At 42.3% G+C, this 26,388-nt stretch overlaps 1 protein-coding gene across 1 annotated transcript in view; it reads left to right on the plus strand.

The window, feature by feature from the left end:
• Positions 1-23,268, plus strand: part of LOC138287577 (sodium- and chloride-dependent GABA transporter 2-like) — a 731,527-nt gene extending 708,259 nt beyond the window's left edge. The window contains exons 11-14 of the mRNA XM_069228135.1: positions 9,852-9,954; positions 14,803-14,903; positions 16,801-16,971; positions 22,017-23,268. Coding sequence (XP_069084236.1) covers positions 9,852-9,954; positions 14,803-14,903; positions 16,801-16,971; positions 22,017-22,148 — 507 coding nt within the window. The 3' untranslated portion in view covers positions 22,149-23,268. The remainder of the gene's footprint in view (positions 1-9,851; positions 9,955-14,802; positions 14,904-16,800; positions 16,972-22,016) is intronic.
• The last annotated feature ends 3,120 nt before the right edge of the window (positions 23,269-26,388 follow it).

Below are 26,388 nucleotides of genomic sequence, written 5' to 3' on the forward strand. Positions count from 1 at the left end.
ACCAAGGGACCAGAGCGAGCATCACCAAGACACATATGTTTGTGCCAATGAGTGATAAGATCCCAGATAGGGCTGTGCCCACATCCTAGTACAATTGTGTAGGAACAGCAGGCAGAAGTGAGCTGCCAAGACACATGTGAGCCTTGGTAGCCAATGATAATACTGTAGTTGTTGGTTCCACATGCATCCCCAGGCACTCTGCTCTGCTGGAGGTGGGAGGGATAGGGCGGGGTTGATCAATAGCATTTGTTCTCCCTTGATATTTGTTGGTCATGCCCTGGAACAAGCTTTACAGTTATGTTGCTTGGGTACATGGAATGCCTGGATAGCTCACATCCATGGAATGTTAGTTTTCAAATGTACTGGGTTGTTAGGTCAGACTGGGCATAATGTTATAGCATGGTTTTGGGGATTGTTATGGTTTTATACTTAGGAAAGTTAACTTTTCCAGCCTCACTCCAAAGCAGAATTCTCCTACATGGCCAAGAGCACCAACAGTATGAGGCCATTATTTCTACCTTGATATACCCCACTCGGAAAATACTCTGGGCTGCAATAGCTGTTGATACTCCTTTGATATCAAAATAATCAGCCTTAACGTTAGAGGCTTGAACACCCTTACCAAAAGAATAGTGATACTGTCCTTGTTGGAACAATATGGGGGTTATATGTTTGCTTCAGGAGACACCTATCCTTTCCCTAAAGTTTTATCAACTGACATGTTGGTGGTTCCCCAGCAATACCTGTCCCCTGGACCAGTGAAAAAAGAAGAAAAAGAGACACTATACTCATCTCTCTGAGCTTCCGAGGTGAGGTGGTGGGCAAGATTGGTGAAATTAGGAGGAGATATGGAGAATGCTGGCCTACCATATAAAAACTGGCGGGCTTTGTCTCACTGTAGCAACTGTCTATGTCCCAACGAGAATCAGGAATAATTCCTAATTAGAGCGATCACTGATATTGTGCAGACCCCAGACTAATTCTGAGTGAAGCAGATCTAAATCTAGTAATAAATAATGGCCTGGACTGATCAGACCAAAGATTTGGGCAAAATGGGCCTTCACCCCGAAAGGCTTAGCCTAGTTAAGAGAGAGCAACCTGGCCAAGACACATACATCCTACCCAAAAAGATGAAACCTTCTTCTCAGCTGGCCATAAAACCTGAAAACTTATAGGTTGCTTCCTATACACACCTGCACTGAAGGCACATGTATAGGAAGTGAGAATGGAACCTATGTCCCTGTCAGATTACAGCTGATAGCTATTGTTCACTGAGTGATGGGTGAGAAGTGGACCCCTAAAGCATGGAAGCTAACAGACACTATAATACAACAAGAAGTTCATTGTACAACTGTAAACAAACCCTTGCTCACTATATGCAAGACCGTGACATGGAATTTCTGCAAAAGCTTGCTTTGGGAGGCATTGGAAGCTATGGTCAGAGGAGAACTGATGGTTTTATAAGCCAAAGAAAAATGTATTAGGAAAGCAAAGTGACCTAGAGAAACAAGGGAAGGAGCTAGAAGCCATTCACAAACAATCTGGGACCCGAGTGTACAGCTCAAATTGGACACCACATTCTCTCAACTCAAGTGCTTAAACCTATACAGGGCAGAATATGATCTACTGTTCCTAAATTTCATTTTAGGAGCAATAAATGCCGGAAGGTGCTGGTGCATGAATTGCGCTCCAAAAGGATTAAAGTCAGTGCACACTCCTTTCAGATTCCTTTCAGTTTGCAAGCTATTTTTTTCTAAACTGTACAGTAAACCACTGCTGTGTCATTCCTACCCTTAAAACACTTTTATATTAACCCTGGGCTATAAAGCCACCATTCCAAGTACTCAACAACCCTCTTTTTGTATATGAATACTTTTCCCAAAATAACTCAGCTTTTTCCAAATCTTAAGGATTTGTATAGTAAAACCTACAATACTACATCCATGTGCTGAATATCATTAGACTGTAGTATGAATGCTGATGATGGCCCGTGCCTCCCCTTGTGCTTCTTGAGTACAAGTAATTAATTAATTGTGAAAAAGCACAAGGCAAAAGACCCTGATAAAAACAGGAAAAAAGACAGGGAAGAAGAGAAACCCCTGAGCGGCCCTGCAGACTTTGGATGACACCACCACTCTCTCTATACTCATTCACCGCCTATGTTGACACACAGTAGATATGACATACAGTGATGTCAGGAGAACCACAGTATTTAAAATAGTACTCAATTTGTTGTACTCACTAATGTAGACTGAGGTGTAACCCACAGTGTGAGTAAACTCATATGACAGACCCAGCGAAGATGTTGTTGAGAGCAAGCTAAATACTTGTGAGCAGGATTGGTAGCAGCAAGTTGCTGGAGTGTAGTTGCAGAACAAGACACAGATTGTAACCCAAAGAGAACTGAAAGAAAACAACAAAACAATAAAGGGGCATACTGAGAAGAATGGATGTGAACTGGTACACCAGCGTAGAAACCCATTAAAACGCACAGGTGCCAGACAAAGAGTTCTGTGTAGCACAGGGTTATATACTTTTCATTCCCACCTTAACCTGGAAGTACTGCCCTCCACCATCCGGAATAAGGATATGTACTTCAGGTTGACCACAGGTCTATGATTAAATGGGAGGGAAGCAAATCCTCTGCTAGCACTTTTTCAAACACTTTTGTATTGCATTATGTATCTCCATAGTCTCCATGTACATTTCATATGCATTCTGAATTTCACAGTGCTTCTTTAACACAGTGTGTCTATGATGATGAAGATGGTGAGACTCCTTTATAACCATGACATGAAGCATAAAGGAAAACAATATATTGTTACTTTGTTGGTGCTGACCCCGGACGGGGGATAACAAAGGGATAGACAGATTGTTCAGCTGGCCATATCCTGCCATATAAGTTGTTAGAACTGTGTTCTATGTTCACATGCTGATTGTTTGATGTGAGGGGGTATCAGACACCTCAGGCATTGGAGAGGCGAGTAGTTCTGCACCCACAGCATGAGGATGTGGGGAGGGAAAATATGGGGGATGGTGGTCAGCAGGCTGCAACACATAAGCATAACAGCATTTATTGAGGGGCTCACAGTCACATGGAGGAAGATCTTCTGGTGGAATCCAGGGTGCATCACCCCACAGACAGACTGACTCTTAAACTGTTATCCTGAAACACACTAAAGAGGGGAATAGTGGCCAAATATTTGAACAGACTTGACCCAGACATTATAATGCTACAAGAAACACAGCAGCAAATAACTCTGCCTTTTTAGAGAGAGGGAGATACTGTATGCTGGCCCATGCGGGATTCATAGTGGGATCTAGAGGAACGGGGATACTAGCTTGTAGATCTTTACTTCTACAATTAACCAAAAGCTGGGTGGACCCACAGGGATGTTTCATGGCAGTTAGAGGTCAGTAGAATGTGATAGACCTAGTTTTATACTCATGGTATATCCCTCTAGGCTTGCAAATGAATGGACTGGAGAAACTAGGGAGGTGGGTCACGTAGGTGCGTCATGTGGTCCTGGTGGTGGGTGGGGATCTCAGCCTCACCTCAACAGGGTTTTTGATAGAGTAACCAGCAGACCACCAAATCCAGATATACACATGTAGACCTTGTTAGAAGCAACAGATTTGGGGGATATCTGAAGTAAGAACCACTGAACTCTGCACCAATACGCATATGCTTCTAACTTCATGTTCTCCCAACGTAGACTATCTGCTAGTACCCCAACATCAGCAGGGAATATGGGGGACACATGCCATCTACCAAAGGGCATATCAGACCACTCTCCCATCATGACCATTCTAAGATCTCTCCTAACCAGGCAGACAGGGGTGTGGAAACTTGACCCATGGGACATGACAGACTGGAACATGCAGAAAAGTATATTCCAGGAAACGGAGAACTACCTCTGGGAAAATTCCAGGTCTGTCAGTTCCAATACAACACTGTGGGAAGCATACAAATTGAGAGGTCACTTGTTAGCCCACATAACTGGGAAGCAGAAGGAATGTAAGACAGACCTGAGGGAATTAGAAGAGTAAGTGGCATGTGAAGTGGTGGACGACATAGCCACACCACTGAAGAACGGGCAAGACATGTGGATCTCTTCCAGGGGGAGTACAGGGACCTAGCCACTTATGAGGCAAGAACACTCTTCCGAAGTAAGCAGACTTGCTTATATGAAGTAGGCAACAAAGCGGGGGAACTCCTGGCCTGGCTAGCCCAAGTGGGTGAAGAACAGCAGTGGGTACACTGAATGTACGGACTGGATGGAACCATGGTGACCACAGCGGATGGCATAGTTCAGATCTTTGCTGCCCATCTGAACAGCCTGTATCAATCAAAGACAAAGCAGGATTTTGAGGATCTGGCCAATTTCGTGAGTGGCCTTCCAGAGCCCCAACTGGCAGCTGAGATGAGAATTATCCTAGAGCCGTAGATCATAGAAATGGAGGTCTTTGAGACAGTAATCAAAATACACAGCCGGAATGCCCCAGGCCCCAATAAATTCCTGGCTGAATATTAAAAATGTGTGAAATCTAGAATAATGGGCCACTGAAGCCCACTCTTGAAGCAGTAAAAGTAGAAGGGACACTGCCCAGAGAATCAGTGCAAGCAACAATAGTGCTCATTTGTAAAGAAGGGAAGCCAAGGGATGAGTGTGCCTCCTAGGCTGATTTCCGTGCTGAATATTGAAACTAAGAACCTGAGCCAAAATACTGGCTAACCACCTAATGTGGGTGGTAGACACTCTGATTGCACCAGATCAGTCCAGATTTATGGCATACAGGGCAACAACGTGCAATCTCAAGAGACTAATTGCCACGCATAAACTAAGCCTAACCCTAGATGTTGAAAAGGCCTTCAATTCTGTGGAATGGCCATACCTTTGGGCAGTCCTGTACAAAATGGGCTTTGGCTCATCCTTCACGCCATTCATAACGTTATTGTACAGGTTTGCACAGGTTTGGGTCAGTGAAGCACTTTCACATGAATTCCATCTGGGTAGAGGCACCTGACAGGGCTGCCCACTATCCCTATTGCTTTTTGCAGTGGCAATCCAGCCTAGAGCTTGATGGATCGAGACAGATGCCCTGGAGATGGGATCCAGACAGTGAGGACATGATCTCACTCTGTGCAGATGACATACATCTTTATTTGGTAGACCCAGAACACTTGATCATTTGGGTCCTTAAGATTATGTAGGTGTTTGCGTGAATCTGCATAAACTGGACTAAATCAGCAGTTTAACCCCTGTCAAAGTGGAAACCAGGAGATGAGTGTGATTCTCCACTAAAATGGGAACCCATGGGATTTTAGTATCTAGGGATTTTCATGAAAACTGACTGAGATAGGTTTTATACCAATAACTTTGGTAGGGTTCCGAAGAAGTAAAAAATTATGGCAAGCATTGGCGAAGGCTGCTGCTATCGATGTTGGGCAGTGCAGGCCTCTACAAGATGATTCAATTACCCAAATTCCGATATGTCATGCATGCCATTTGAGGTCCCTGACTGTTTTTTCAGGGAGGTGGACACATCGACAAGGGAATGACTTTAGGATGGAGGTGTATGAGTTGATGCCTCTGATACCTGTCGGGGGGGAGGTAATCACCCAAATGCATTGCCACACCTGGTTAGGGAGGGAAGTTAACACTGAAGACTCCCTTCTGGGAAACTGAAGGACCTACGGAAAATAGAAGGATACTGGAAATGAAGCCAGTTGGACATCTCTAAAACAGGGGATGTTTGGAAGGATGGAGAACTAATACCCTTTCAGAAACTGCAGAAAAAATATGATCATTGGCAGGTTGCCAAATATTCCACTATATTGAGATTAAATATTTACTGAGGACTCATATGGGTAACCGGGACGAGACAGAGGAAGAGACACCACTAGAGATGAAAGTTCTGGGACTCCCCCTAAATTAACATGCGGTGTTTCAGATTCATGCCATGCTGCTCAACAACAGCCTCCCTTCCCTCCAGCACTCAGCAATATATGGGAACATGACCTAGTGAGACTTCTGGATGACACCTGGGAAAAGGCATTCAGATAGCCAACGCAACTGTCCAACTGGGCGGATTTCAAGCTTATGCAGCTAAACATACTTAATAGAGCATAGTAGACTAGAATACAGTTATTGGCAATGGTCAAGTTAGATAATGATAGATGCCTCAGAGATGTAGGCAGAAAAGAACACTTGTACACACACTGTGGGACTGCCCACATATGTGGGAATATTGGGACACAATTTGCAAAACAGCGCTGAAAAAGGATTAGGACTCACACTGAGCCTTACTCTGACCATAGTATTGCTGGAAATGTGTGGTGAGCTGTCATTAGAGAAACATACATCACTGTTTTGTATTGTGGTGCTGGCAGTGGCCGAGCGGGACAATGTCTGGAGTTGGGAAACTGGAGCATCTCTGAATATAACTGAGTGGAGATCGAACCTGAATTGATATTTGCTGCAGAAAATATTGGTCTGTTGGTCCAGCGGCGCCCCTCAGACATCTGATAAATTTGAGTGTGGGGCCCATGGAAGCAATTCACTGATGAAGAGGAAGGGTAGAAATTATTGACTAAGTCTGGCAAAAGGGAAATGCATAATGAGTTGAACATCAGGACTCAAACTGAGTGGTGGAAATGTGCACGGCGGTAACTAGAAGTACAAACAGCAGGACGTCAGACCCTTAGAATTGATGGGTATACATCATACATTATTAATTTGTAACTGTCCATATACTGCAGACCCTGTGGGGGAGTGTTCATAGAGACTTTAGCCTTGTGTTTAATGTTTGATGGTAGTTAAGATCCCTTCATTTTCTTTTTACTTTGTCCCTCTTCCTAATCAATCTTTACTGAATTCAAGGTAGCTTTTTCTGTTGTTTAAGCTAAACCCACTATTGATTCATATTGCTCATAGAAGGAAACTCAGGAGCTCTCTTTGTTGTTTCTAAATACAGACTGGAGATTGAGGATTCTACACAGGGGTCATTTGGTGTAGAGGACCTATACATATTTCCTCTATGACAATATGTCTATGCTCTGATTTGATTTTTGTTGGCTAGAATCAAACCGTGGTGCTACAACATGCCATGTCCTCATGTACAAAATACCCTGATGAGAAAGATGGACAGAGTAGTAATCTGCATTACACAGGTCTTACTGTCTCTTATTGATAGATAACATTTATATAGCACAGGTTTACCATGGTTGCTACATGGGGTGCCTTATGTTAGAGTCATCTGGGGAACCAAGAGATACATGTAGAAAACTGTATTGGTAGAGAGAAAAACAGCTCTTTAGAGCGTTATGGAATAACAGATGGTTATATTGATGTTGCAAAGAGGGCTGTTAGGCTCCAATACTGAGCACAAAAAATGAAAAAGCATGGTGTCTACTTGAACATTGTGGGTTTTAGGAACGTAGCAGACATTGAGTTGAGCAGAACAAGAGCAGCAAGTGGGTGTGTAAAGAAAAAAACAAACCTTAAAAAAGCTGGATCTTGCTTGATAAAAGTTCAAGGGCTGAGGCACAGTGCTTCAAACTTTAGGCCTTTCTCAATAGGAAACCACTGTAGCATATCTAGTTGTTTCACTATGGAGGAGCAGGACCAAGGACTAGCAAGAATAAATCGAGCAGGGGCATGCCATTCAATCTGGAATCTACCCATAAGACATCAGGGAAGACTAACTGGATTATGGTTTTACTGCACTCCAGCATCATGAGATTTATGAGTATTCAAATGTAGTAGAATCCATTACCATCAATAGGTTTAATTTGTGGGGAGAAGAAAAGAGTATCCTCAAAATGAAAATCCAAGTCCTGATATAGTGAATAGGAGTGAGAGAACATCCTCATGCTGGTGGCCACCTTCGTGGGACTGCAGATTAAGAAGTGTAAAGAAGGAAAAAACAAGACTTCTGGCCTTTTCGATCTATACACCCAGGAACTGGAACAACATCCACATATCCATCAAGAATGCCCAAACACTGCTCCAATTTAGGAAAAAGTTAAAGACTCACCTCTTTAAAAAACACTATCTCAGAATGGATTAACCTTTCACAACCTAGCTTCCTCTCTTCCTACTTATTGACTTTATGCTTGTCTTTATACTTTATGCCTGTTTTTGACCATGCACAGCAATCCACTACCTTTTGGCTAGGTTCACTCTACAAAAATGCTAAATTCATACATACATACATTAGTGCATAACATACATAATATATATACATACATACATACATGCATTTAAAATGCTTATGGTACCCCAGTGATCAGTACTATGCCAAAGTGCTCATGTCCTTTCTCTGAAATAGCCTGTGTGAGTGTTTGCCTTCTCTATGGTTACTGCTTAGATGTTACACATAGGACGTGTATCAAGAGGTGGCCCGTGTTGTAGGTCTGGCATAGGGGTCTTTCTTTTATAAAAACAGACTTGCACATTTCAAAGTTGTCTGCATGGTGGCAGCTACACTTCATTTCACAGAGACTTTGTTGTTGAAGTAGAAGTTGGTGAAAGAAAATTTACCAGTAAATTATCCAGGTATTCATTTTATTTAAAGGAGGACACTTTTTTCCTTCACTGACCCCTTGAGTTTTTTTTTGCTTCTAATATATGCAAAGTTACTGTTGTATGTGGAGTAGATCAGAAACCTCAGTGCCATAGCTTCCACTTGATCTTCTGGTATCAACTCCATTGAAGGATCCAATGATTAATAGAGAAATTGAGAGAGTTGATAAAAATAAATTTGCTTCTGAAAACTTTGAAATGGTGGGGACACTGTGTACATCAGCATGGAAAATGTGAACCTGAGCTGACTTCGCCTTTTTCCTACCCTACCCTATCAACCTTTCAAGGGGCACCAGCATGTGGAGCTGTCTTAAGGTTTTCATCCAAGCTGGTCCACCTTCAGTTCTGCTTAGCAGGAATGTCACACATGTCACACAAACTGCCTATGCTTGACCTCCTCTATCCTGTCACTGTTCGTCTATTTTGTGTCCTTTTGTATACATATTTGGCTGCATTCTCTTCTCCTTTGACAATTGCTTCCCTTTAAATAATATTTTCTTTTCTTTCTTTCTCTCTTCTGTCCAGTTATGACTCTTGGATATAGATTTTCTCATCCTTTTGTTTGACTCTATAAACCTCTGTCTGGATTTAATAACTACTATTTTCACTCTTTCCTCTCTTCAACAATGTTCTTTGACCCCCACTCAGTTCATTTAGTTTTCTTCTAGTGCTCAATATCTCTTTTGGCTCCTATTCATAACATAACAGATGCATTTGTAAAGTACGTCATCACTTGGGGCACCTTTCCTACTGAATAATAGGTGTTTACTGTTACCCAACCTAGTGGTACTCCTTTTAGCGACATCAGAAGGGTGAAAGGCTTAGTGGATTCACCAGGGGTCGATCCTGTGCTCATGAGGATTAACAGGTTTTTGAAGTGGATGCATTATTCCAATGAGCAACCAGTCCATTTCACAGCTTCCTCTTCATCCTTCTTCTTCCTCGTCTTCTTTGCTTCTTAATGTTTTCTATTTCTTTTCCATCTTCTATGCATTTCTCCATCAAAGCATTTCTCTCTTTTCCTCTTCTTATTCATCCCCTTCTTTCTTTCTTATCCTTTTTCTTATTCATCTCTTTATTTTTCTTTTATATGTTAGACCTGCCTAACTGCCTCTTCTCAATTCATTCACATGCATTAATGTATTGTTTCATTTTATCTTCGAGATCACATGTTCACAATAATGACCATGTTCCTTCTGTTTTGTCACCCATGCACTACTGTCTTCATAACCTCCCTTTCTTCCTTCTTCTTTATTCCTCTAGGGCGGGGTGTACGTATTTCAGCTCTTTGATTACTACGCTGCTAGTGGAATGTGTCTCCTGTTTGTTGCAATTTTTGAAACTATCTGCATTGGTTGGGTGTATGGTGAGTACTGACACAAATTCATAGGCAATTTCTTACACAAGCCTCTTTAGATGCCATTATGTATGCCTTTACTTAGACAGCAGAATGAAATGTTGATTGATTGATTATTAAATCATTCCAACTAGATAAAAACAGTCTACACACAGTTAGCAAAATGTACATTTTCTCCAGATGGGTTCACATCCTTGTGAGTACAGGCAAAGTACAGTGTACTTTTTTAAACAGGCGCTGTTAAAAATTGGGTTTCTGGTTGTTAGATTATGCACCTTGTACAAACAGGAACCACAATCGTATCCAGGGAAGTCACATAAACAATTAGAGATTACCTGTGCTCATCCTATGGTAGCTTGGCACAGAGCAGTCAGGTTCATCTAAAGAGGCAATGTGTGAAGTATTTGTGCAACACACGCACACACAGTAATGCAAAGAACACAACACAAAAAGAATCCACACGGGTTTAGAAAAATAAATTATTATATTTTGAATGAAACAAGACCAATGCAACAAAAATCTAATAAGTCAAGTTGAGAAATGCATTTTAGAGGCATAAGCATAAAAATAGCACTTAGAAGCATATAGCTCTTTAGGGGTTAGTTGAGGTCATGCTGGGCCAAGGAAAAGTCAACAGTTCAAGCTGATCGCAACGGAGCGCGGGCCAGGTACAAGAGCCCTTTAGCAACACAAAAGGATGATGGACGGAATGCTGAAACCTTTCAACCACTCACCCCCAGTCACAGATCTGGGTTTAATCCATCATTCTTTTGATCACCATGCCACTCCAGTTTAGACCCAGCCATATGTAAATCAGTCTTAACCCTGTTCCCCATGGGTCCAGCCCAAACTGCCAGGCCAGGTCCTCCCTGGACCAGAAACAAGCATCCTGGACCGGTTTCAGGGTGTCACCCTGGACTGGAAACAGGCATTCTGGGACTGGCTTCAGGGTATCACCCTTCATCAGCCAAGCTAGCTTGAATCCAGTGGCATAGTGAGCAAGGGACCGAATGTCTGGGCATACCCTTCTCACCTGGGGCAACTTCAGCAACACAAAAGGATGATGGACGGAGTGCTGAAACTTTTCACCCACTCACCCCCAGTCACAGATCTAAGTTTAATCCATTGTCTTTCCATCATCTTTTTGTGTTGCTAAAGCTGCCCTAGGTGGGAAGGGTATGCCCTGACGTGGGTGCCTTGCTCACTGTGCCACTGGATTCAAGCTGGCCTGACTGATGAAGGGTGATACCCTGAAAATGGTCTTAGGATGCTTGTTTTGGTCCAAAGAGGACCTGGCCTGGCAGTTCGAGCTGGACTGTTCCCATGGAGAACAGGGTCAAGACTGATTTGCATATGGCTGGATTCCATTGTCCTTCAGAGCTGTGTCAATGCCGATGCACCGGGTGCTGCTTCCAGCAAGCAGAGTATGCGTGGGTTGATGCACCGGTTCCCGAGATGCTGCTCAGGCCCCAAGTGTGATGCGTAGATTTTACTCCAGGGTCATCGGTTGCCGCTTCCAGCATGCAGGAGATGCATCAATTTTGCTGATGTAAGTATCTGAGCCCATTTCCAGTGATTCAGGCATGAGCAGAGGGAGAGACTTGGATTTCCCTTAGTCTCAAATACAGGAGGCAAGTCAACAAGCCCTTGAAGATCACTTTGGGCTGGGTCCTGCTTTCCCACAGCAGGGTCGGAGAGCAGCAGACAGCAGGGCAGCACAGCAGAAAAGCAGTCCTTCCAGGTAACAGTTTGTGATACAGCACAGCTGTTCTTCTGACAAAGTCCAGTTGTAGGACCAGAAGTGTCTGATTTGGTGGGGTCAGACCCAGTACTTATACCCAAATGTGCCTTTGAAGTGGGGTTGACTTCAAAGAAGCATCTGTGCTTATTTCTCATCCCTGGCTCCAGACTTTCTCTGGGAGGTAATCAACCCTTTGTGTGGGGTCAGGCCATTACCTATTTAGATGGGATTGTCAGTCCCTTGCTACTTTCCTCCTCAGGAAGAGTCATCAGAATGCAGATGAATGCAGATGAACCCTCAGACACACGTGACCTTTCCTGTGTTTGTAGCTGTCTAGAGGGAATGCACAAAGTGTAGCTGTCTGTCACCCACCCCAGATGTGTATTGGAGACAGGCTGCAGACACACAGAGCTGTAGGAGCAGAGAAAATGTCCACTTTCTAATAGTGGTATTTCTCAAATAGTAATGTTAAATCATGCATTACCAGTCAAGAGGATTTACATTACCATTCCAAAGATATGAAACATGACACAGCTACACCTTTCTAACCCAAATTGCAGCTTAAAACTGTATTAAGCAATTCCCTATGTTGCCCTGTGAGAGGAGTAGGCATCACAGTAGTGAAAAATGAATGGGGGTGTTTTTCACTAGTAGGACATGCAAAACCTAAAGGTACATACCCTACCTTTTAATTACACAGCACCCTGTCCTATGGGCTACCTAGGGCCTACCATAGGGGTAACCTAAATGTAATAAAAGGGGATTTTAAGTTTAGCAAAGGGTTTTAAATGCCAAGTTGAAGGGGCAGAAAAACTGCTCACACAGGCTCTTTAGCAGCAGACTTGAGACACGTTTAAAGAGCTACTTGTTTGGGTGGCACAAGCAGTGCTGCAGGCCCACTAATAGCATTTAATTTGCAGGCCCTGGGTATATGGTTTACAACTTTACAAGGGACTTACACATAAATTATATGTGCCAATTGTGTACACACCATATTTCCATGTTTAGGGGAGATGCACACTGGTCAGCAGTGGTAAAGTGCTCAGAGTCCTATGGTCAACAAAAAGAATTGGCAAAAACAGAAGGTACGTAGGCAAAACATTTGGGTAAGACCACTCTAAGGATGACAGGTCTAACAGGTGCTTTGCTACTAGGCCTGTGTATTAATATGTGATTTTATGCCACATAAGTCTTAATGCAGTGGTTCCCATCCTTTTGATGCATGTGGACCCCCACATTATCATTACTGAAACCCAGGGCCCCCCACTGAATCATTATTAGAATCTGGGGTCCCTGAACTGAGCCACTGCTGGAAGTCGGGGACCCCCAAGTGAGTCATTATCAGAAGCCAAGGAACCGCCGGACTAAACATTGTCAATGATTTGAACTGCAACGCAATACAAAAAATACAGAAACAAGCATCCACCAAACATACACAAATGATAGCACATTTTATTTAAATGGCAAACAAATATGAATTAAAACAAAAATTAGTATGAAGGTTGGAGTTTTTCTAAATTCAATTGAAGGCAGCATTCGTCCATACTGTATTCTGGTTGATGCATCTGCGCTGCTCCCACAATTCAATCTGAGGATATTAGTTTAATTTTTAGCCTCCAATTTCTAATTCCTTGACATTTATAGTACTTTTTAAATTTTAAATTTCACATTTAGCCACTTTCTTTATATGCACTTTATTTGTACTTTATTAATCTGGTACTACTAGTCAATGATCTACAAAGAAAGCCACTCTTCCATTCAAAAAGTTAAGTGGATTCTGCAGTGCCTTAATAACAAAATGCCACCTTGTTTATCTTACGACTAGCAAACAAAGAGGCATTTTTCATACAATATTTAAAATAAAAAAAAGAGGGAATAGGTCCCACATGCCATGATATGCATTATGCCACTATACTAGAGATACCAAAATACAGAAGGTCCCGACCTTCTGGCTGCAATTTATTAACTGCACTGCACAGTTCTTCCAGGACAACCTTCATAAATTTGAGGAACCATAGGTAAGCTGGCCAGAAACATCCTTCATGCAGGCATCCACTGCTGTGTTACAGGATTGGATATTTAAACATCTAAGTATTGGTTCTAGTCATAATTTCCAGGGTTTAACTAAATTAGGTCAAATGCAGACATCGTGAATTAATTAATCTTCTGCGGCCTCACATAACCAGCAATACTTATTATGTGGGGGCTGTTTCTCCCTTAATCCTATCATGCCTGATGTCTCTTAATGGAATGAAGCAGAGTTGGTACCTCATTAACTGTCTTTTCCATTTGAGCTCCCAGGGCTGCTTCAGGTGCAGTTAGCCATCTGCTGGATCAAAAAGTGCTGATGCAAACATTATTGTCCTGCGTGACTGAGAGAATTGTACTTGGTAAAAAGCTTAACCATAGATTAACAAGGAAGTGATTTAGTCCACAATTTATCTGCTTCTGATGCAGTATAGACAATTTTAGATATGTTGACCATGCACTACTTCCTTTCCTGTTGTGGCTCATAATTGCGCCAGAGATTTTAAGCTTGTTGCAGCATGTGTTTGCAAAATGCCACTCATAGTTGGGAATTAGAGTTTGCATAGAGGAATGAAGGTTTAGCCGCCCATGACACATATGAGAAATCTTATAAAGAAGTACATTAAATGCATATACAGGTACAAAACCGTAAATCCACAGACCCCAATACAGATGTACCATAATTAAATATAAAGGTAAAGAAGAATGAGTGCACCCACCAGGTGCACCCACAACAGTAGTGCAAAGGTGGTATAACGCTACACACCGCACCCTTCATAAAGGCGGCCTGTGCACCTTATTTGTGAATGGGATGTTAAAGGTGACCATACCACTGAATGTCACTGGATGCTATGGAGCTGCCATGATTTATTTGTTTTCCCTGGAGGATAGTATTGAGATATACATACAACCAAGTTGCCCCAGGCTATGCAATAATGTGTGGCATGCCTGCCCCACACTGTCTCCTTCAGTCAGTGAGATAATCAGGGTCCCTAATGGCTTAAAAGCCAGCCCTGTGCCCTGTGCTTGTACATTTTTTGTTCTCATGCTCCTGTTCATAAAACAAATCCACTTTCTCAATTTTTCAGGTGCAGATAAATTCTATGATGATATTGAACACATGATTGGCTACAGGCCACTGCTATTGATCAAGTACTGCTGGCAGTTTGTGACTCCAGCCGTGTGTGCGGTAAGATCTCATGGAGCTATTGACTATACCCTATAACAACGAAGGATAATACTGTGTTTAGTGAAAAAATTTAACCAAGCTGACAACATGTTTGTGCCCTTCCTAATGAACAATGGCTAGCTGAATGGTTTCCTGGGACTAAGGTGGCAGCAGGTGGGTTTGTAAAGCTCTTTCTGGAAATAGTTACATTTTGTGGTGAAGTGTTCCATGTCTGCTGTAAGGCAACTGTTGGTCAGAATGAAGCAAAATGTACATCAGAAGTGTCTGCTGTATGATATGTTGAGTGAAATGTTGATGAGGTTGCCAGGAGTGTTTGAATGAGTGGCTACTTTGAATGTGTGTGAAAAGGAAATGGGAAAGATGCACAAAAGGATAGTGTAGGGCTGGGTATGGAATGTAACACCAGACCCATAGAGGCCCAGTAGGGATCTATGTCTTCCCTTTGTTTCTAACATCTAAACGAGAACATCCGGTAGGGTCTGCAGTAGTAGGCTTCACTGTGGTAACTGGTGTCTGTAGTGCGGGCTGCACTTCATCCCATGCTAAGATTTTTCTTGTGCTGCGAACGAGGATATTTGGGTAAGATGTGTCAGTATATTATGAGGAGAGAGTAAGTTTCATGTGATTTTTTTAATCAAGCCTTGTGCAATGTTAGAATTTTCTTACTTTAGAGGCCTCTAATTCTTCATCAAATTTGCAAAGAAACTCCATATCCATAAGTGAGGTACAATAAGGAAATTTGCAATTGCATTCTGGTTTCCATTAGCTTGACTAAAAAACTGTTAGCCTGGTGTGATACGATTGTAGCACCCAGATCATCGATTACATCATCACCATGGAAGCAGATCAATATTGCCTCTGGTAGATTGGGACATTATGCAGATTTGCAAAGTGCAGTATCACCCAGGAAGGTGTCCTGGTGCTGAGATAGTGAGAATGTAGCCAAACCTATGGTCTAGTGGGTCTAGTCAAAATGTCAGGTCTTAAGCTTCTTGCAGAATTCAGAGAGTGAGGAGGCTCTTTCATGTAGTGGTAGTTTGTTCTATACTCTAGGAGGAATGTAAGAGAAGGCTTGACTCCTGGGTCTGGTTTTCCATAAGCATAGGATGCATGCTATGCCTGGGTTCTGTGGGATATGGTTATCCATATGCATGGGATGTGTGCAAATAGGAGTCCTGATGAGCTGAGGTGTCTGGAAGGTTTGTGAAAAGAGGATGACACCTGTGAGTCAATGTGAAACGTGAATGCCAGCCATCACAGCACAGCTAGGGTCAATGAATTAAAATTTGCATGCCTGAATGATTGTTGTAGCTGGGAAGCTATTCAGCACAGTGTTGGTTGTGTCAATGTTGACTGACAAGTGGACCTTAAAAGACACTCATAAGTCATTTGATTAAATGACGGGCCATCACCCAAAGAAAGTTTAGTTGAAAGTTATCTGATTTGGCTACTTGTTTTATGTATAGATTTAGGATAAGATAGTAATGTAGCATATATCCAAGAAATGTAGTTTGAGTATGTACACTTGGCCTGATTTGCTTCAAAACGTGTCCTTTGTTTCAAGTTTTTGGGGTTAATTTCTGGATTTTTTGTAGTTATAATTAAATTTTATTTTATTTTTTAAGGGGTACATGTGAAAAATAGTTTTTCTATCCAAAATTTCTAATTTGGGAACCCATATATTCAGTGTCTTGCATCAGGCACAAAGAATGTTCAATGTAAAGTCTGGTAATAATCAACATGCTGTTAGATCAGTGCACTCGAAAGGGCAGTCAGATCAATCCACTCCAAGGATTGTGTTGTGGGTGACTCAAATAATACTTCATCAGTCTTTGGTCTTTGTTGATGCATATTGGTCTTATCAGGGCTAGACCTTTGCTTCTGTTCTCCTCTACAGGCAACCTTCCTGTTCTCTATTATTAAATATACGCCCCTGACATACAACAAAAAGTATGTATACCCATGGTGGGGTGATGCTGTAGGCTGGATGCTGGCCATATCCTCCATGATCTGCATCCCACTCTGGATCATCTACAAATTCTTCTCCATCAAAGGCTCCATGACTGAGGTGAGTTTTGATAAATTCTTCATTTTATCAAAGATATGTCATCAGAATGTGTAAAGCAATGATCAGGACACAGAACCAATAGACCAAACCCCTCAATGTTGAATGTACAGTGGTTCAACACATTAAGAATGTAAAATAACTGCTACCATTTTCATCTGGCAAACATGTCCTTGTTTGCAGTCTATTACCCAGACAAATGTGGGTTATTTTTATATATTGTTTCTTGGAGAATGCGGCCTCAGACGAGTGGAATGTTTTACCCACATGAACTGTTGGAAAGCATGTCCCAATGAGCCCATCTAGTATATTCATTGAGGATTTGAATCTGAATATGTGATAGCCATGTTGATTCCCAAACAAACGGGTAAGGATTAAAACCTTAACTGCAGTGTAGCAGCCAATGGCAACCACCATAGCCCTTCAAAGCATGAAGGAGTTGTGTTTTCCCCTTGGAAAATTCACAACTGAAGCAACCGCCAGATCCTTAGTTTGTTGCTTAGTGCCAGGATAGGGAGGGTAGGTTGTAGATGAATCTGCTGATGTGGTATTCTTTCCTAAGTGATAGAAAAAGAGGCAACTTCCATTGTACATACACAAGATTATTTTTATTTGTAGAAAAACAAAGGGATGTGTCACATATGAAGAAATTGTATGTCTTTAAGATAGTGTGGGAGGGTAAACATATTGGTAGAGGGAAGCAAACCATACAAAATAAAGTTGAGTGAATAGAAAGAGAAACATTAATGCACAGCTATGTGCAACAAAAATAAATAATTAGAAGATTTAAGTCAGTTTATGTACAAGAGAGAGAATCAGACTACAACGGGGCAAGCAGATAAGGTCCAGGTTACTTGAAATGGATGAGCTAGTTTCTAGAATGACAGCGATTAAAGAGGTGTTAGCAGAACCATGATGATACATATAGAATTATAGATGAGTAACAGCGAAAAATGGGCATGTTTTTCACTGAGGGGTTCTGAGTAACATTAAATAGACAACAAACCATGAAATGAAAAGCATCTCTGTTATTCACTGTTACACATCTTTAATTTTATGTTACATATGGCTCACCCAAATCATCGGCCCCAATTTTCAACTACTACACAGGGTAAGCGGAGTAATGGAGCAACCATACACAGCATGGCTTCAGCTCCCTGTCCCAAATGTTAGAAAAATGGCCTCCTGCTATGAACCTCACCACCCCCTGTACTCTGTCACCCTAGCCTCTCCCTTCCAAAAGCTGTGCTAGAACCAGTGCTGCACCGACAGGCCTTCAGAGAGCCCTGTCAGAGTAGCCTGGAATTCCTTTATGATGTAGAACTAACTTTTCTTTACTGCTGTTGCTACGTCACTGCAGTGAATAACCAGATTTTGGAATCTGGTGTAGATGATAGAGGCTTCATAACATAAAGAATTATTGATGAGTCAAAGTGAAAAACAGAAGTGTTTTTCATTAAGGAGTGTTGAGTGACATCAAACAGAGAAAGAGAGCAAAGTTCACATTGTCTGTGATGTCATCCAGAATCTGGAAATGAAAAACATTTTCTGTCTTCACTTTTTATCTATCTGTGTTTTTATTATGTTCGGTATGGCTTCCACTTGGCAGTTAGTGCAGGATAAGAGCTGCTTGTATTCTCCCACCTCTCCTAGGTCTGTTGAGATCTGAAAAGAGGGAAAGCCATGAATTCTCCTGGTGTTGACAACTTTTGTTTCCCACTCTTTCATCATATCAAGTAACAATCTGGTTTTAATCCAGCTATTCACGCTAATGGCTTCTAGTGAAAGCCTTACCTGACAGTAGGCATTGTAAAATAGGTGTGAAATGAAGGATGCAACTTGCATCTAAAATGAAAAACTATGTTTACTGTACAGTTTTAGCAATGATTTTACATGGTCTTACTGTTAGAAATGGGGTCTTCGGTTGACTGTCAGTTTACCCCCTGTTCAAGCAAGGACCCTCACTCTAGTCAGGGTAAAAGATAATCACCATCAGCTAACCCCTCCTTACCCCCTTGGTAGCTTGGCAGACCAGTAGGCTTAACTTCAGAGTACTAGGTGTAAAGTATTTGTACCAACACACACAGTAGCTTAATGAAAACAATACAAAATGACACAACACAGGTTTAGAAAAATAGAAAATATTTATCTAAACAAAATAAGACCAAAATGACAAAAATCCACAATCCACAAGTCAAGTTATCAATTAAAAATCAAAAAGAGTCTTGAAGTAGTTTTAAACACACACTAACACTGTTAGCATGAAAATGTACTTTGGGTGCGTCAGATACAACCACACACGGGTGAGTGTGCGTCAAAAAGGGCTCGCGATGCGTCGATTCCACTCAAGACCGAGACCTTGCTTCGTTTCTCCTTTTGTCGGGTCGGGCGCGTTGTTTCTTCTCTCTACAGGAGAATGATGCGTCAATCCTATCAGCACTCTTGGGTCCGGGCAGGCCTTGCGTTGTTTTTACATGCGCAGTAGTACTTGTGTCGGAAATCCAGCCGCACAATGATCCGAAAACCACACAGCACGGGTTGCGATCTCCCAGCCTCCATCAGAGATGCTGCACGTCGTTTCTCCAGCTCCGTGCATCGATTCTTTGGTCGCGTTACCAGAGAGCATCGATTTTCAGCCACAGAGCCGGCGGCGCGTAATTTCTTCAGCCGCAGATTGGAGTCACGTCGATCTTTTCCCCGCACGACGATCTGTGCGTGGATTTCCTCCTCTTAGGCTGCCAGCGTCTCCTTTTAGAGTCTCAAGAACTGGATGGGCACCACAGGGCAGAGTAGGAGTCTCTCCAGAGACTCCAGGTGCTGGCAGAGAGAAGTCTTTGCTGTCCCTGAGACTTTAAACAACAGGAGGCAAGCTCTAAAACAAGCCCTTGGAGATTTCTTCTCAAGATGGAAGGCACACAAAGTCCAGTCTTTGCCCTCTTACTCTGGCAGAAGCAGCAGTTGCAGGATAGCTCCACAAAGCACAGTCACAGGCTGGGCAGCTCTTCTTCCTCAGCTCTTCAGCTCTTCTTTACGCAGAGATTCCTCTTGTTTCTAGAAGTGTTCAAAAGTCTGTGGTTTTGCGTGCCCTTCTTATACCCAATTTCTCCTTTGAAATAGGCCTACTTCAAACTAAAGTCTCTATTGAATGTGAAATCCTGCCTTGCCAAGGCCAGGCCCCAGACACTCACTAGGGGGTTGGAGACTGCATTGTGTGAGGACAGGCACAGCCCCTTCAGTTGTCAACTGTCAAACTGACCCAGACAGGGAATCCACAAACAGGCAGAGTCACAGAAATTGTATAAGCAAGAAAATGCTCACTTTCTAAAAGTGGCATTTTCAAACACAAAATCTTAGAATCAACTTTACTAAAAGATGTATTTTTAAATTGTGAGCTCAGAGACCCCAAACTCCATGTGTGAATCCGCTCCCAAAGGGAATCTACACTTTAATCAGATTTGAAGGTAGCCCCCATGTTAACCTATGAGAGGGACAGGCCTTGCAACAGTGAAAAACAAATTTAGCAATATTTCACTGTCAGGACATATAAAACATTACTATGGCCCTGATTCCGACCTTGGCGGGCGGCGGTTGCCGCCCGCCAGGGGGGAACCGCCATGCGGCCGCCATGCGGCCAAAAGACCGCTGGCGGCATTCTGACATTCCCGCTGGGCGCTAACCAAGTTAGCGCCCGCCGGCCCAGCGGGAATGAGGCCGCAACACAGGAGCCGGCTCCGAATGGAGCCGGCGGTGTTGTGGCCGTGCGACGGGTGCAGTTGCACCCGTCGCGCTTTTCACTGTCTGCTAGGCAGACAGTGAGAAGCTGGCCGGGGCCCTGTTAGGGGGCCCCTGCACTGCCCATGCCAGTGGCATGGGCAGTGCAGGGGCCCCCAGGGGCCCCAGGACACCCGTTCCCGCCAGCCTCTTCCTGGCAGTGAAAACCACCAGAAACAGGCTGGCGGGAAGGGGGTCAGAATCCCCAGCGGATTCGCCCAGCTGGGGCAAAAACAGCGGGAAACCGCCGGCCCCGGTTTTCTGACCGTGGCGGTGAATGGGCTTGGAAGCACCGCCAGCCTGTTGGCGGTGCTTCCGTCATTCGTGACCCTGGCGGTCCAAGACCGCCAGGGTCAGAATGACCCCCTATATGTCCTACCTTCACCATACACTGCACCCTGCCCTTGGGGCTACCTAGGGCCTACCTTAGGGGTGTCTGACATGTAAGAAAGGGGAAGGTTTAGGCCTGGCAAGTGGGTACACTTGCCAAGTCGAATTTACAGTTAAAACTGCACACACAGACACTGCAATGGCTGGTCTGAGACATGATTACAGAGCTACCTATGTGGGTGGCACAACCAGTGCTGCAGGCCCACTTTTATTTACAGGCCTTGGCAGCTCTAGTGCACTTTACTAGGGACTTACTAGTAAATCAAATATGCCAATCATGGATAAGCTAATTACGTACGCATTTTGTAAAGGAACACTTGCACTTTAGCACTGGTTAGCAGTGGTAAAGTGCCCAGAGTAACAAAAACAGCAAAATCAGAGTCCAGCACACTTCAACAACCTGGGAAACAGAGGCAAAAAGTTAAGGGAGACCACGCCAAGGATGAAAAGTCTAACACTTACCAATTGCAGCAATAAGAAATTGCTTCTGTACCAACCCTTTATGAAATATCTATATGTAAACTGGCGAGGGGAACAAAAAAAGAAAGGGGGAGAAAAAGGAAAATGGAGGCGAGGATGAGAAATAGAAGCAGGGAGGATAGGAGAGAGGACGACAGAATAGAAGAAGAAAGTGGAGGGCGGGACTGGAAGGGCGAGGAGGTCAAGGGAGAGGAATGAAAAGAAATCCGCACATTTAAGCTACATGAAAGTGGAAATTATGCAAATTATTTCTTCTACCATATACCTGGTGGTTTGTGATCTAGATAAAAGCAGTAGAGTTTCAGACACCAACTGCCAGCCAATATTATATCTAATACCACGCAGGGCAGCTCATAGTATGATAAAATGTCTGTTTACGTTCAGTGGCTTTTTTTTTTGTTTTTCAGAGGTGGCACCAGCTCACCAGTTCAGAGGTGGAACTGCCTCAGAGGCTGCCTGATCCAAAGAACATTTTTTCAGATCCATCACCTTCAGAGGCTGTGCACCTAGCTCCGGCAGAGCACGAATCAAACTGTTAGGATGCGGGCACCAAATGGACAGTTTTTATAGCACATTTTATTGATTGATATTCTTATTACTTTGACAATCCGATCACTTCTTATCATCACCACTCGAGCCGGCCAGGAGCAAATGGATTTTGAAAAAGGATGCAGCAGTATTTGACCTGGAAAGAGCTGGAAAGGAGCTTTTTGCCTGCATTTCTTCACACATACTTCAAATCAAAGGAAATTTAAAGATAGTCTACAGCCAAATGGACACAAGAGCTGAAACACATATGAAAACAGTATGAATTTCACAGGACTTTGAAAGTTTTTGTATGTTTTTGCAACCGAAACGTGCACATTAGGGAGTTACAACTACTCATGGCATTAAATCTGTATCATTTTCACCAACAGGGAAAGAAAGTCTATCTCCTTATTTATATTATCTAAATGTATTATGTTTTAGGTTTATTTTTAATCAAAATCGTTAATACTCTGCAGAACCTTCTACAGTCAATCAAGAGCACCACAGATCTAGCAGATACATGAATCTGGGAAGTGTTAATCCTCTTTTAAATAAAAAGTGATTTTTTATATAAACTTGACTCTTTCAACATAAGTTAACTTGTTGGCAAGAGGTGATAGGATGTGCCCTACAGGATCCAGTCAGTTTGGAAATACTAATTTAAAATGCACAACTTCAAGGGCTCTCGCACTCCTGTTACACTCGGCCTTGGAAAAGGAGACAGACATTAGAACTACCACTGCCACTGTAGCCAGAAGTCCTAAGTCTAGAACTGCAGAAATCAAAATATATAACCCCTTGATTAAATTAATCCAATGATGATTGAAAATGTACATATATTTGTTATACTTTTTTTAATTTTTTCAAAATAATAATAATGCTTCAAAGTACATTACAATGAACACCTTTGCTAAAACCACTAAAATCTATGTGTATCATGTGAAAGATGTTCAACGGATAATTAATTCAGCAAAGATTTATACTTTAGTCTGGGCATAATCTCCAGTAACCTATGGCATTTCTTGTTACGGATATGATGTGTAATACCCGAGATTACCTCTCTTCATCACATTGAGTAAACAAGATTTTGCTCAAAATAATTCTGTCGCAGGAGCACAAGGACTATGCAGTCTACCGGAATATGAGCAGCTGTTGTTTAAAACTAATAAAATCAACTTGAAAATTCATTTTGAATTGTTTTTTTTATTACCAGAATGGACTGTTCACTTTATTTTTTTTAGCTCAAAATGCATCATTTTTTATTTACACGGGGAAATGCTCCTAGAAGGAAGGTTACAGAACATTATTGGACTATTAACAGACTGCATTTTATAGAATAGTTACTATTATTACAATAGTACTACTTGTACTGAAAAATGCTATTCACAAACCTCCTTTCTGAGGTCTTTGTCTCCATCTGTCATTTTGTTTGTCAGTGATCTCTTCCCTGAGTGGACATTTTTGTAGTAAATGTGGGAGGTGCATGGGGGAGTGGCTGGAAAATGGGGAATACTACTAAATGGGAGTCACTTAAGGAGGAGTAAGGAGGGGTTTAGGAATGGACGAAGCCCTGCCCACAATATGATACCATTGCTATTCATTAACTGCATTTCTAAAGTTGTTAGAGCCAAAAATGACCCACAACAGTAATAAATATTCTACAGCCCAGTCTTGGATTATGTCCAGCACTACACATGGCCAACCACTGCTACTGCAACACACTCCCAAAGAAAATTATGGAGCCAGCAAATAACTTTAGAAATATATTGCTAAATAAAAGAATGTTTTTCTTTTGCATTTTTAAAGATCCTAATGAAGTAACCTGTGTATGAAATCATATGTAATACTGAAGCATATTTCAGCACCAACCAATTAAAACTAGGCTCACCACTGAAATTGACTTACACACCAAACAACTTTTTCTGCCTTCATTATGTCTGTGAATGTGTTTGTTGGTTTGCCTCTTATTTGAGGATTAATTGTTAGAGGGAGAGGGTCTGCAGGCAAAGGATCACTATTTTTGAATGGCCAGGGAAGCTGCCATTACCAGCTATAGCTTCCCATCAGAGGTGATCCTTAATATGGTTGCAGATTGGGAATAGGAGTGTGATTCTGCTAGAGTCCGATCCTGGGCTATTTCTGCCTATGTCAAAATAGTGGCTGTGCTACAGTTCATGCCAACTGGATCAATCCAGAGAGTCACTCTGACAACATTGGGATCTCACAGGCAAGCCAAGATCAATGCTTGCATCAGGTACTGAAATGCATCGACAGAGTGCACAAATATATCAATATGCCACAGGGGAATTCCATGCCTTTGGCCACTTCCCTAGTGTGCTAGAGCTGTTGACTGCACCCATGTGGACCTTCAGCTACTTCCCCACGCAACACACCTTTTCCGCAACATAAACCGCTGACACTCCATAAATATGCAAGTTGTCTGCGAAGCCAGGGGCTGCTTCACTGAGGTGTATGCTGCCTTTCCTGTAAACACATATGACAGATACAAGTTCTGACAGAACTCAACATAATAATTAAAAATGTCTCTCTTTTTTCACACTCCTGTTTAGTGGACTAGGTTGGCCAAGGCTAATCCCAGCAGGACCAGGGTAATTAAGAGGATCATCGACTCAGAGGCGGGCATCACCACCAGGTAAAAAGAGGAAGCCATCTGCAGCAGGGGGGCCTGGCCCTGCCATGGCCCACCATTTAACATCCGTGTAGAGGAGGACTTCACAATAGTTGTGTTAAAGACAGAGGGGGAGAATGGCCAAGAATTGACAGGGACCTTTGCCCTCAAACCAGGAAAATGATTCAGACACCCTCCTCTGGCTTAAAGGAATGACTTTATTTTGGACAGTTTGCTACTTGCTTGGACAATTTATTGATGTTGGACTCTGTTTTTTCTTTTTCAATACAAACTGATCTCCTTGACATTTCCTGATGGTTTTTTTATTATCTGCACAGCCAACTCCAAGTCATTCATTATTGTTATAAAAATACTTCCAATTCTAACATTAATATCTTTCTTCTTGTTTTAAATTTTTGCGATGAATGCATTGCATGTTAGCCAAAAGAAATGTTGTGTTAAAAGATGGTTTCTGTATACATTTTTGATAGGCCTGGGCAAAAAACTCCACTCAGCTCTTGGAGTTTTTGCAGTTCAGACACTTTGTGTCCGAGTTCCCGAATTCCGTGCTATACGTCGCAAAGTGGAGTTTTTCCCACTACTGAGCGAATGTGAGACTTCACGCCTACTGACTCGACTTCCAGTCGCAACAGAAGCAAATAAAAGTGCTGCTGCGAGTGAGACCGCACCTCGAGTATATTTTCTGCTTAAGATGTATCTAAATCTAGTCAAAAAGAGGTTTTTGAATGGATTTTCTTCTTCAATGGACCATTCAAGTTGTCATTTTAGTGTGAGAAACCTTTTTCTTTTATAAACAGGAGGAAGTGCCCCAGACACTTCATCTTACTCTTCCTGTCCATCAGGCTCCTCAGAGGCTTTGGCCATCTCCTGGTCACTTTCCACTTGGATTTTGAGGTAGAACAATCACTCTCTTTGTCTCCTGGATATATGCATTTGTATGTAAGGACTTTGTTTTTGTGATATCACACAAGTACGTTTAAAAACTATTGAAGGGTGTTCTGTATTTGACAAGGCATGCATCAGCATTTCTTTGTACTTTTATTTGATGTTTTAATTGCATTGTGGTATGTGGCCTGGATATTAAGTAGAGGCCTAGTGATTTTTGCATTTCACTGATTTTTCGTCGTTTGTAAAGGAAAATTGTTCACAGCTCAGTACCTTTTCTCCAGGTTTGTTACATTTGCAATATTCATGTATTTTACTGTGTGGCCTAGACTTCCAAAGGGCCATCTAGCCATAAGGCCCAGTACGAGAAGTCATCAGTGCATGAACTAAATGTCTCTGTGGTACATGGTTTTAAAACTTCATTTAGGGCAGAGATGGCATTGGGTTAAATTAAAAATGTTTGCTGTTGTTAGCATTTCATTTTTGTTTGGAAAATATTTATATGTTGCAAGGTAATGTTTGATGACATATGAGAATGTGTGTTGTTGTACATTTTTTATAGCTCAGTTAGTTTTTGCGTTTTGCATTACTGAATTAATGTTAGTGTTTTCTTCAACATTGCCAAGATGACGCTTTGTTCTGGCCAGTGAGTGTGTGTGTGTAGGTGCGTGTGTATGTGAGTGTGTGTGCGTTTGTCATCGTCCACCATTTGTCTT

The sequence above is a fragment of the Pleurodeles waltl genome, chromosome 4_1, assembly GCF_031143425.1.
Source record: "Pleurodeles waltl isolate 20211129_DDA chromosome 4_1, aPleWal1.hap1.20221129, whole genome shotgun sequence".
NCBI classification, from domain to species: domain Eukaryota; kingdom Metazoa; phylum Chordata; class Amphibia; order Caudata; family Salamandridae; genus Pleurodeles; species Pleurodeles waltl.